Source organism: Centrocercus urophasianus, unplaced genomic scaffold, assembly GCF_019232065.1.
Source record: "Centrocercus urophasianus isolate 14NV4802_14NV808 unplaced genomic scaffold, USGS_Curo_1.0 seq_43, whole genome shotgun sequence".
Classification (NCBI taxonomy): Eukaryota; Metazoa; Chordata; class Aves; order Galliformes; family Phasianidae; genus Centrocercus; species Centrocercus urophasianus.
Genome location: NW_024885011.1, coordinates 879882 through 891129, shown reverse-complemented (window position 1 = coordinate 891129; position 11248 = coordinate 879882). Strand labels below are relative to the sequence as shown.

At 62.6% G+C, this 11248-nt stretch overlaps 1 protein-coding gene across 1 annotated transcript; it reads right to left on the bottom strand.

The window, feature by feature from the left end:
- Positions 1-1530: 1530 nt before the first annotated feature.
- COL9A2 (collagen type IX alpha 2 chain) lies at positions 1531-11138 on the bottom strand. The gene is made up of 32 exons (XM_042834153.1): positions 11055-11138; positions 9186-9260; positions 8598-8633; positions 8443-8505; positions 8232-8285; positions 8115-8150; positions 7980-8003; positions 7813-7866; positions 7503-7556; positions 7350-7397; positions 7031-7087; positions 6750-6803; positions 6407-6460; positions 5742-5795; positions 5596-5649; positions 5471-5524; positions 5301-5354; positions 5128-5181; positions 5000-5053; positions 4855-4899; positions 4691-4744; positions 4357-4410; positions 4236-4289; positions 4041-4112; positions 3789-3824; positions 3399-3443; positions 3217-3249; positions 2956-3102; positions 2480-2534; positions 2188-2376; positions 2016-2093; positions 1531-1736 (listed from the first exon to the last, which is right to left on the bottom strand). The coding sequence occupies exons 1-32, from the start codon at positions 11121-11123 to the stop codon at positions 1531-1533; spliced, it is 2070 nt and encodes a 689-aa protein (XP_042690087.1). The 5' UTR covers positions 11124-11138.
- Between the last annotated feature and the right edge of the window lie 110 nt (positions 11139-11248).

Genomic DNA, 11248 nt, shown 5'->3' with positions numbered 1-11248 from the left:
GGTGGGACGTGGGGCTGGGGTCCAAACCCCAAACCCCAGCGGGGGCTCAGGGCAGTGGCTCAGCCTCATCCCCACGGATGGATGCATGGCAAGGCCAGGGGAACCCTGAGCACCCGACATGCAGACCCTCAGCCCAGAGCTGCCTTTCTTACCAACGGGGCTCAGCCTGGGCTGCATCCCCCTCCCCCCCCTGCTGCCCTACTCCCATTTCAGCCCCTCCTGTTCCTGTGTTCACCTACAAAGCTGTAGTTTGGTCTCCAATGAGTTTCCCAGCTTTGCTATCGCAGCCAGGGTCCCCACTTGCATGTAAATGAATGGGTTCTTAACAAAGGTCCTTCCCTGAGTTGTGTCTTGGAAAGGTGCTGTTCCTGCACAGCTGATATCCAAATTTGGGCCGTTTTCTTGGACAAGGCCCATCTGTTTGCTCTGGGCACTGCTTGCCTGGTCCACCCAGCCCTGTGTCTGTGTGCAGCGCTCTGGCTGCGTGCAGCACGCACCTCCAAGACAACCTCAAGAGGAAGGGGGGGGAAAAATCAAACTATGATCCAAGAATAAAAAGCAAACACGGGCAGCCAGGGGGCTCCTGAAGCACCCCAGGAATGGATCTGCAACTGAGAAAGGCACGCAGGGGATCAGGGGTGTGAAGCTCGGGCAGGAGCAGGTGGGGGAAAAAAGAGCAAGAGATCAGGCAGCTGCTTCCTCGGTGCTGTAATTAAAACCTAATCTTAATCTCCCAGGGCTGGCCTTGCCAGCTCATGAGGCCGCAGAGCTGGGAGCAGCTGCCTGGGGAGCGCAGCCATGGGTCAGAGCTGATGGGGCTGACGTTCCCCATCCCTGTCCCATTGCTTCTGTGCACACCCAGCTGCATGGCAGCACAGAACCTGCAGCAAAGCAACAGCTGCGGATGCTCTGAGCACGGCATGCAGCCCTGCAAGCAGCATCTCCCAGCTGCAGAACCTCCATCCTGCAGCAACAGGGCACTCATCTGCAGCAACAGGAGTCTGACCCCTCATTAATGGGTCACAGATCCATCCTGCTGCTGGGTCTGGGGTGCCTGAGCCACCGTTGGGATTGGTGGGAGAGAGGAGGAACCTCAAAGAACTGAAGCGGGTTCCGTTGGGTAACGATCCGTCTCAGCTTTATTGCCTGCATTGGTTTCGTTTGTAAAGAGCTGGTGATTTCTGCAGTGTGGTTCATAAAAACAAATCCTATTTTACAAAAGATTTACATCTGTGCGAGCGCCCAGCAGCCAACAAAGCGCCGGCACATCTTAAATAGTCCAACCACCGTTTTGTTGTCATTTCAAAAAGAAAATTAAAATAAAACAGGAGAGGGAAATCAGCGACAGCCCCTCCGGCCCCAAAAGGACGGAGCTCCGCCAGAGGGGTTGGATCAGAGCCGCTTTATTTCTGTGGGACGGGGAGGGGATGGAGGTCTCTCTGTCCTACCCCACGCCGCTGTGCCCCGGGTCCCTCCTGTGTGTCGTGGAGGTGCCTTCCCATGGGTTTGCAGTGTTTGCTGGCTGTGTGGTCAGTACAGCGGTCCTTTGACGGCGCCTGGCTCCGTCAGCCGGGCCGAGGCGTAGGCAGAAGCCCCCAGGCAGGCAGCTGGATCACAGAAACCCGGCAGCCCTGCAGGGCCGGGGGACCCAGGGCGCCCAGCATCTCCTGGGACGCCAGGTGGGCCCCGCTCCCCATCCTTGCCATCCAGCGCGTGGCCAGGGATGCCGGGGAGACCTGGAAGGGATGTGGGGAGCTGTGAGCAGTTGGCCCTGGGGATGCTCTGCTCTGACTGCCGGAGGTACTGGGGGGGAATTTCCAGCTGTGCACGAGTGGCACCACGGGGTGGGAAGAGAGGTGCAGGGTGAACCTGGTTGGGTTGGCCAGGATAGAGCAGAAGTGCCGTCCATTGCGTGGGGACGGGGCGTGATGACCATCAAGGGCAGAGCAATGGATGGGAGAGAAGTGCAGCGAATGGGGAAGGGGGGCGACGGTCAGCACCCACTGGGGGTTTACCTGGGATCCCTGGCGGACCCGGCATCCCCGGGTGCCCACGGCCGGTGTCTCCCCGCTCACCCTTCTCCCCGCGCTTCCCTGCAGGGAACGAAACAGAGAGAGAAGGGTTCACGAGAGCCTCCAGAGGAGCCTTTGCTTTTTGCCCCGAAGGACAGATGCCCACACTGCCCACCTTTGGGTCCGATGTTGCCGATCTGCCCGGCGGCACCCAGGAGGCCAGGAACGCCTCGAGCTCCCATGGGTCCGTGGGGGCCTTGCTCCCCAGGTGGCCCCGGAGGCCCTGGGGGTCCAGGGGGGCCCATGGCACCGACTCCCCCCAGGGCGGCTCTCTTGGCGCTGACGGCCACCTCCGCCAGCTGCTCTGTAGGGCAGAGAGGGGCCGGTGTGGGACGGGATGGGGCAGCACGGCCAGTGGGGTCCCACACACCGGGTGCTCGTGCAGTGGGTGCTGGTCAGCCCCTCACCTTGCATCATCTTCAGCACCACGTCGATGATGTGCTGGTCACCAGCATCCCGTCCCTGAGGACAACAAGAGGAGGGGTCGCACCTTCCTCCCCTGGGAGGGCTCCTCCCAGGGCTCCTCCTGGCTCAGTCCCAGCCCAGAGCACATCCCTGCACCCCTGCCATTCCCCACCCTTCTTTTCTCTTTATTCCAGGCACAGGAGCTCAGGTCAGTTTGCGACCTGCTCAGTTTTCTGCAGCCCCGTTTTGCAACCCTAACATCAGGCTGGCATGGCAAAATCCCAGTCCCCAGCAGGACACGGGGAAGCACTTTTGAGCTCAACCTGCTGCTTTACTCAGCAAGGAAAAGAGCTGCTGCCTTCCACACCGGTGGGATCCCACATCCAGCTCAACCCCCCCAGTCGGTCAGCTAAGGAGCAATGTGCAATGCATGTGGGTCATCACAGATGGATGCTGTGTTGGGATTGTTGGTACTCACTGCAAGGCCGCGCTGCCCCGGCATCCCTGGCACACCACGCTCCCCCAGCAGCCCCCGTGGGCCGGGGGGACCTGGGTAGCCCCTCACACCGGGTGAGCCCGCGTCCCCAGAGGGCCCAGGGAAGCCGAGCTCACCCTGAATGCCTTGCTGTAGGGAAAGGAGAGAGGTGTCGGGGGGTGAGCTCATGTAGGGGGTCCAAGGGAGGGTCCTGCAGAGCAACAGTGGGGTTTGGGGACACGCTGCCAGCCCCTCGTCTCTCACCTGTCCCTTTGGTCCTGGCTCACCCGATTCACCCTGGGGATGGAGGACACGAGAATTGTGATGGGGAGGCAGAAGAAATGAGGCTGTGCTGCAGGGGGAGGCAGCTGTGCCTCTTCCCAGATGGTGGGGTGCAGTGCAGCGGTGCCCAGCCCCAGGAGCACAGCCCTACTGCAGGGCCCTACCTTCTCACCCTTCACCCCTGCGAGGCCGTGGACACCGGGGTCTCCCTAGAGAAAAGAGGACAGGAGCAGTGAGATTGCTGCCTGCACCCTGCTGTGTTCCAGCTGCTGCTCCTCTATGCAACAACTCGAGGTGCCCGGGCAGGAGGTGCCCATGGGGCTGACAAGTTGCATCTGATGCCCCTTGGTCCCCCATCAGGTCCTTGCAGCAGGAGAGGGAATACATGGGGACAAAGTCATCCTGCAGCTCCAACCCCAGCATGGGCGCTGCAGGGTGTTGTTGAGGGAGTAAGGGGGCAATGGGTGTCAGCCCCCCCAGGGTGGGTGCTGAACACAGGGGTCAGTCCTTGCCCAGCATGCAGATCCCCATCCCCAGCATGCAGGGATACTCACAACGCTGCCTTTGGGGCCAGTCTTCCCTGGGGAGCCCTGGAGAAAAGGGAAGAAGGGGTCAGCCAGCCACAGGCACGTCTGATGTGCATCAAAACCTCAGCTCACAACTCCACACGGACCCCCACCCTGACCCCCTCTGCACTGCCATCCAAGGCCACCCCCCTACAGCAGCTGCTGCATTGCCCACATCTGCAGGATATGCCAGAACCCCAAGGAGGTGGCTGCTCCTCTGCCTCCCGCAGCAGTTCTCACCTTGTCTCCTTTGACTCCTGGCAAGCCTTGGGGTCCTGGGACTCCTGGGGGGCCCTGTTCACCTTTGGGCCCCTGGAAATCAAAGTAGTGAATGGGAAGAGCCCATAGGAACACCCTCAAAAAGGTCCCCAAAGCTCCGAGTCAGGGCAGCTCCTGCCCCTTCCTGGGGCACAGAGGGTCTCCCTGCACACTCACCGCTCTGCCCTGCTCACCAGGGGCTCCAACAGGGCCACGTTCCCCCCGGTCACCCTGGGGAGGAAGCGCAGTCAGGGCAGTGCCCAGCATGGCTGCAGCCCCCCCTGTGCCCCCTACTCACCTTCAGCCCAGGGACGCCCTGCGGTCCCTGCTCGCCCCGGGGGCCGGGTTCACCCTAGGGGGGAAAACATCCCAAGCAGTGTTAATGGTGCTGGGGAAGGAGCTGCCTCCAGATGGCCGTGTGCCCCCACAACCCTTCATCCTTCCTGGGGATGCTGCAGAGGGACACGTGGCCAGGGTGGCACGCAGGGAGGGGTGGATTCTGGCTGCAGAGCACGGGGAGGTTTGAGCGTTGCAGCAGTGATGCTGCAGACGGAGCTGCATCCCGTGGGTGATGGAGGAGTTTGTGAAAGCAAAATTTGGGGGGGGAGAGGGGAGGAAGGTGCTGCACTCACCATCAGCCCCGGGGCTCCAGTGATGCCTTGCTGCCCCCGAGCTCCCACCTCACCCTGTGAATGGAGACGCAGGCACTCAGGGACAGGTCCTTGTGCCCCACAGGGATGTGGTATGGATGTGGGGGTTGGAGGGACCAAGGCTGAGGGCTCAGCCCCACACCCACCTTGTCCCCTGGGCCACCTTTACTTCCTGGCTGGCCCGGCAAACCCTGCAGGAACAGAGCTGGGTCAGACCCCACGCGTGGTGCAGGAGGCAGCCCCCTGCCCTGGGGTCACGTCTGCAGTGGGGCTCTTTGCCCTCATACTCACAGCTTGTCCACGATGTCCCGGGGGCCCCGGGCGGCCAGGCTGTCCTGCAGTGCCCTGCATGGAAAAAGTACAGGTCAGAAGAACAGAGAAAGGCACAGGAAGGAGAACATTGCACCTCAGCTCCTCACCTTCACACCCGGGATGCCCGGTGTGCCATCCTTGCCATCAATGCCAGGCAGACCCTGCGGAAGGAGAAAGCAGTCAGGGCTGACACCTCCAAGGGCAGCCAGGAGCTGTGCATGCTGCTCTGAGGGAGGGCAGAAGCTGCTCCCCACGCTGGGCTCGGGCAGGATGTACTCACATTCTCCCCTTTGGGGCCGATGTCTCCCTGGGGGCCCCTGATGCCGCGGCCGCCCTGCAGCAGGAGGGACAAGAGGGCTTTATTCAGTGCTCCCAGCGCACGGCATGGAGCACGGAGAGGGCGGCAGCACCCAGGTGGCTGCCGGGGGTAAAGGGCTGTGGGTCTCCTACCAGCTCTCCCTTCTCGCCTGGCTCCCCTGGAGGTCCCTTAGGGCCTTCCCTGCCCTGCAGGAGAGAAACATGGCTGAGCAGGGGCACACGGGGACACCTGCCTGGGACAGCCTGGGGACACTCACCGGCCTCCCAGCCGCACCAATGGTCCCCACCATCCCCTTGTAGCCAGTAGGACCCTGCAAAGAGAACGGGGGGTGATTCCTCCTATCCCAGCCCCATCAGAGGGACCCCATTTGGGGGTTGCCCCCCGTGTCCCACCAGCACTTACCGTCTCGCCTTTGGGTCCTGCCATCCCTGGATACCCCCGCTGGCCCTGCGGCCCCTGAGGAAGGAAGCAGAGCCACTGAGCTTGGGGACCGACCTGGCAGCGCCCAGGGGGATGGGAGGGGGGTGCCCACAATTAAAGCAAAAGCTGACACTGCAAATCAGCCACTTTTGCCACCGCCAAGCGTCCAGCTCCTGATCCCAGCAGGCCCCTTTCCAGCTGTCGGTTCAATAACAGCAACAGCCCCAGACGGGCACTGCTTCCCCCACCGAGGGCTTCTGCCCCTTCCCGCCCCCGTCGGGCTCAGCCCGGTAATTGCTCTGCATCTTCAAAGCGTTCGGTGATCTCACACAGCTTAATCCCCACAGCCCAGCAGGGAGCCGGGCTCCACGGCCCCATCCGTGACACCGGGGGCTCAGCGGGGGCCGGGGGTTTATCCGGCTCGGAGAGTCAGCCTTCAACCACGCGGTGCCACCGCCGAGGTCCCCCCGGGCTGCGCTTTGTGACCCCCACCACGGTGGCATGGAGAAGAACACGGAGCTGATGATGGTTTTGCTCCGGTCCCAGTGAGCAGGGAGGACAGGTCAGCATCGTGCCCCCCATATTTGTGGCCATGCACAACCCCAGCATTCGGGGATGAGAGCAGCAAAGAGACATAAATACGTTACTGGAGGGCCTGGGACACCTTGCTCTCCGGAGACACCGACGTCACCCTTGGGGCCCTGGGGAACAGAGAGGTGAGCAGCAGGCGTGGGATTGGGGATGGGATGGAGATGGGGACGGGAACAGGGATGGTGAAAGGAATAGCAATAGGGATGGGGCCGCGTTCCTGGGGGAGCACAGAGCTTCATCCTCCACAGAAGAACCACCGCCCGCTCTTCTCCTCCCAGCCCTGATCTTTTTTCCAACTGACCTCTTTCCTGCCTTCCCCCTTTTTCTCCCCAGCGCCCCCACCCTCAGCCCCAGCTCCCCAGGCCACCCCACTGTCCCAGCAGGGCTGACCCCACTCACCTGTTTGCCCTGCTGGCCAGGCTCCCCCAAGGCACCGGGCCGACCTCTGTGTCCCTAAGAGCAAGAAAGAAGGGGTGAGAACACACAGCACAGCATCGCTGTGCCACGTCCCTCGGTGCCAGCTGGCAGCACCCCACAGCCAGCCCCACATGCACACATCCCCCCAACACTGGGCAGCAATCTGGAGCTGCCTCCAACCGGGGAAGATCCCTTCTCCCATCTCCCACAGCGATGCAAGGGACAGAAGCACAGAATGTCGGGGGGCAGGAGAGCATCCTCACCTTCAGTCCCTGCAGTCCCTGGGGGCCCTTGGGACCTGGTGGGCAGTTGGTCGGGCACTGGTGGGGAAGAACAAGCATGGAATGAGTTGGGGAAGGATGCAGGCATGCAGAAAAGCCATGCCCACTGTGTGAAGGACAAGCTGATGTCAGTAGCATCCAGGCTGGGTTAAATGGGAACCTACCATTGTGCTTTGGGATCCTGCTCCCCCAACCCCATTTACCAAATTACAGAGGTCACTGCATTTGAGGCTGGCGCAGCACTGGCTCTCCCAGCTGCCCCTAAAGCCTGACAGAGGGGCAAGGGAATGGCTGCTCTCACCAAGAAATCTGCGCTTCCCTCCACTCCTTGGATGTGTCCTGGGGGGCCCTGTGGGGAAGGAGCCCATCAGCATCCACGGTGCTGATACACAGGGTGTAACTGTGGCTCCTGCACCAGCAGAGAGGTTGGGGCTCCCTCTGGGCAGATACTCACGGGTTTTCCTGGGGGACCTGGGGGGCCCCGTGGGCCATCGGGTCCAGGATCGCCCTAGGAGAAAACAACCCCAAAGAGGGGGGATTTAGGAGCTGCCAGAGCTGGCACGAAGAGGGGCAACGAGGCACAGGGTCACCCTGGGAATGGAGGCATCCCCCAGCCATGGGATGGGGGGGCAGCACGAAGGGACCCTGCTGCAGTAGCACAGCCCCCCCCCGCTGTAGGGATGCCCACACACACGATGGGGTCTCCACAGGAGCCTGTGAGAGGCAGATGCTGGGGCTGGGAGCGCTCCCTCCTGCCCCCTCACCTTGGGTCCTGGCACTCCGATCTCCCCGGGCAGTCCGACCTGGCCTGGCAGCCCCTTACAGAGAGGTGAGACATTGAGTGAGGGAGAGGGGCTGAGCCCTGAGCCCCCCATTTGGGGGTGCACAGATCCGAGCTGAGGCGGCGTGCCCCATCCCCACAGACACTTACAGGTGGTCCTGGCAGCGAGGGGCCCTGCAACGAGGAGAGAGACACAGTGAGCCCCCAGGCTGCAGCCCCCCAAACCTGCCAGCATCACTGCTGCGAGCAGGGCGATGCCGTGCCACCACCAAGGCAGATACTCACTGGGAGCCCCGGCGGCCCCGGCAGTCCGGGTTGACCCTGAGGGACAGAAGGGACAGTCAGAGGTGAAACACAGCAGGGGAGGTGGGGGGGGGGGGGGGGGGCCGTGCCCACACTCACCTTCACTCCTGCCCCCCCCATGGGCCCTGGCTCCCCTTTGGCTCCTGTAAGACCCTGCAAGAGGAGAGAGCAGGGGGTCGGTGTGCGCTGTGCCCACCTCCTCCAGCCCCGAGTGCTTCTTCGGCCACTGAATTATCACTACTTCCAACAGGAGGGGCCGAGGGGGGGCTCCTCTTTGTGCCTATGGCTCACCACAAAGGCTGGTACTCACGTCTAAGCCTGGCTTCCCTGGGGGCCCATCCGGACCCGGGGCTCCGGGCTCCCCTTTGGCACCCTTTAAAAGAGAAGAGTTGGGTGGGGGGGAATTAAAAGGAGCTCCTCCCAAAGAGGGGAAACATCGGGGAGCGCAGAAGGACACGTACTCACCGGGGAGCCGGGGGCTCCGGGAGAGCCTTTGTCACCCTGTGGGGAGGGAGAAAGGTTACAAATGGGGACCATCACCCTGCCAGTGCTCAGGATGAGGAGAGCGAGCTCTGGTGCAGCTGTAGGACGGGGTGTAAATAGCACCAAAGAAACGCTTGGGGCTGGAGAGGAGCCTGGGGCACGGCAGGCAGGCAGGCACTCAGCCAGATTGCACATCCCTGTTCAGGTTCTGTCCCCACTCAGCACAGCCCTTGGCCACACCAGTGCTCCGCAGGCACCCAGCGGGGGTCCTGCTGCCCCCCAGGATCCACGCCTGCAGCACCGAACATCCCGCACCACCCGTGCACCACGCGCTGCCGCTCTGTCCCCACCAAGTCCTCCAGGCCCCTCGACCCCAGCTGTCCCGGGGATCCCCGACCCCGCGCCCACCGCTGCCACACGCAAAGCCTGGGACGCCCTGCAGGGGCCGCGCTCCTCTCTCCGGAGCAGCGCAGGGCAGGAACCACGCGGCATCGCACCTCCGCCCCACACAATGTCCCCTTTGTGCTTCGGCATCCCCTCCCGGCTGCTTCCCCGCCGCCACGCACTCACATCAATGCCATCCGCTCCCGGCACTCCTGGCGGACCTGGGGGCCCTCGTGGGCCGGGCTCTCCTGGTGGCCCCCGCTGTGGGGAGAGAGGGAGGGGATGGGGGTCAGGAGGGAGCAGCCAGACCCCAGGAGATGCTCGGGGTCAGGGTACATTGCAGGGAACGTAGCTCTGGAGCACTGGGACAGAGCGGGCACCCCAAGAGAGCATCCCTGAGTGCCCTCAGCGAATGTATGAATGGAGAAACATGGCAATTTGGGGCACTGCCCCCCACCCGTGGCACAACCACCCCCACCCACTGCTGGGGAATCCGGCCCCTATTTGAAGTGGGAGCTCAGCAGGGAGAGGGCAGCACTTGTAGGGTTCCCCCCCCCCCGGCCATTTGGGGTGCAGTGGCATTTCCAGAAGCACGGCTGGGCTGCAGTGCCCCATTTCTAGGTGGGCCGTGCTGGCACGCTGCCGGGCCGCACGCAGGACTGCGGTGTCGTGCTGCTGCTTCACACAAAAGCACCATTCAGGAGCTGCTGGGGGAGCCCCCGCTCCGCCTGCCTTCCTCCAGCTCTGAGGTTTTTACAGGAGCCACTTTGCAAAGAAATCTCTGTTATCGGAACGGGGCGTCGCGGGGAACAGGAGCTGCTGCCCCCGGAGCTGCGCTGTTTCTGGCAGTGGGGGGTTGGCAGGCGCAGCCCAGCCGCCTGCAAGGCTTCTTCATTTTTGGATGTGATGTCTGAGGACGGGAGGTTTTGGAGGTCGGTTCACTGAACACCTCAGTTCACCCCACAGTCCGGGCTGGGAGCGAGCGTGTGCCCCCCCATGCCCCACAAATGGCAGCACAGCGCAGCCCCTCAAAACGTTATCAGTAAGTTCCATCTGGTTCCAAATGTCCCCTTATTCCAAGGGCTCCCACATCCCCTTTCCCCCAGCGCAGACCCCACGAGCACCTTGGGGTTCTTCTGGCAGACCTGCCCTCCCCCCCCCCACAGCCCATGGGGACACTTCTCAGAGATTTTCTTCTGTGCCACAAATCTGATGTGGGTCACCGTGGGGCAGTGAGAGCCCTTCTCTGCTCAGCACAGTGCAGCCAAGGGAAACAATCCCTGCATTTCTTTCCAATTCATGCTTCGGGTAAGTTTGCCCCCCAGCCCCCCCAGGCAGCCCCCATGGAAGGGCTGAGCCCCCACAGCCCGGCTCTGCAGAGCGTCCCAGCAAAGCAAAGCAAATCCTCTTTTACCCAGGTGATGGGAAGCAAAGGTCCTTAGGCTGCAGGGAGGGGGGGAGCGTGGAGAAATCCCCCCCTTCTGCCCCAATGGGAAGATGGAAAGGTTGGCTAACAAATCCCAAAGCCAGAGATGCAATCCCAAAGCTGGAGCTCCGAAGTCAGAGATGCGCTTCCAAAATCTGAGCCCCGAAGTTGGAGCTGTGCTCCCAAAGTCGGAGCTCCAAAATCGCAGCTACGATCCCAAAGTTTGGAGCCCCGAAGTTGGAGCTGCAATCTCAAAATGTGAGTGCCAAAGTTGGAGCCCCAAAATTGGAGCTATGGTTCCAAAATCAGAGCTGTAATCCCACAGTTGGAGCCTCAGAGTCAAAACTGTGTAGCTCCCAAAGTGGGAGGTGTGAAATCAGAGCTGCAATCCCAATGATGGAGTCCCAAAATCAGAGCTGGAACCCCAAAGTCTGAGCCCCACTGCCAGCCCCATCCCAATCCCCATCCCACGGACCGGAGGAGTTTTGGGTGCAGAGGTGGGAGGGGCTCTGGGGGCCCCGGGGGGGGGGGGGGGGGGGGGTCGCAGGGGGCAGCCAGCTGGCAGGCTGGAGCTCCCAGGGGTAAATCAGCACCGGGGGGGCATCGGGACCCCCACCCGCAGCACTCACGAGCTGGGCCAGGCAGAGGCAGGCAGCGTGCAGGAGCAGCAGGCAGAGCGCGGGGCCGCGGTGAGCCATGGCCGGGAGCGGGGCTGCGAGCGACGGAGTGCGGAGGGACCGGCGGGAGGAGGAGGAGGAGGGGGAGGAGGAAGGGGCTGATTAATATGGAGCAGCGGGGGACGAGGGCAGGCGCTGGCTGCCAC

Coding starts and splice junctions, on each gene's coding strand:
- COL9A2 (XM_042834153.1), bottom strand. CDS start 11,123: ATGGCTCACCGCGGCCCCGCGCTCTGCCTGCTGCTCCTGCACGCTGCC. Junction 6,804..7,030: donor AGGGACTGCAGGGACTGAAG/GTGAGGATGCTC, acceptor TCTTGCTCTTAG/GGACACAGAGGTCGGCCCGG. Junction 1,737..2,015: donor GGGTCCGCCAGGGATCCCAG/GTAAACCCCCAG, acceptor CATCCCTTCCAG/GTCTCCCCGGCATCCCTGGC.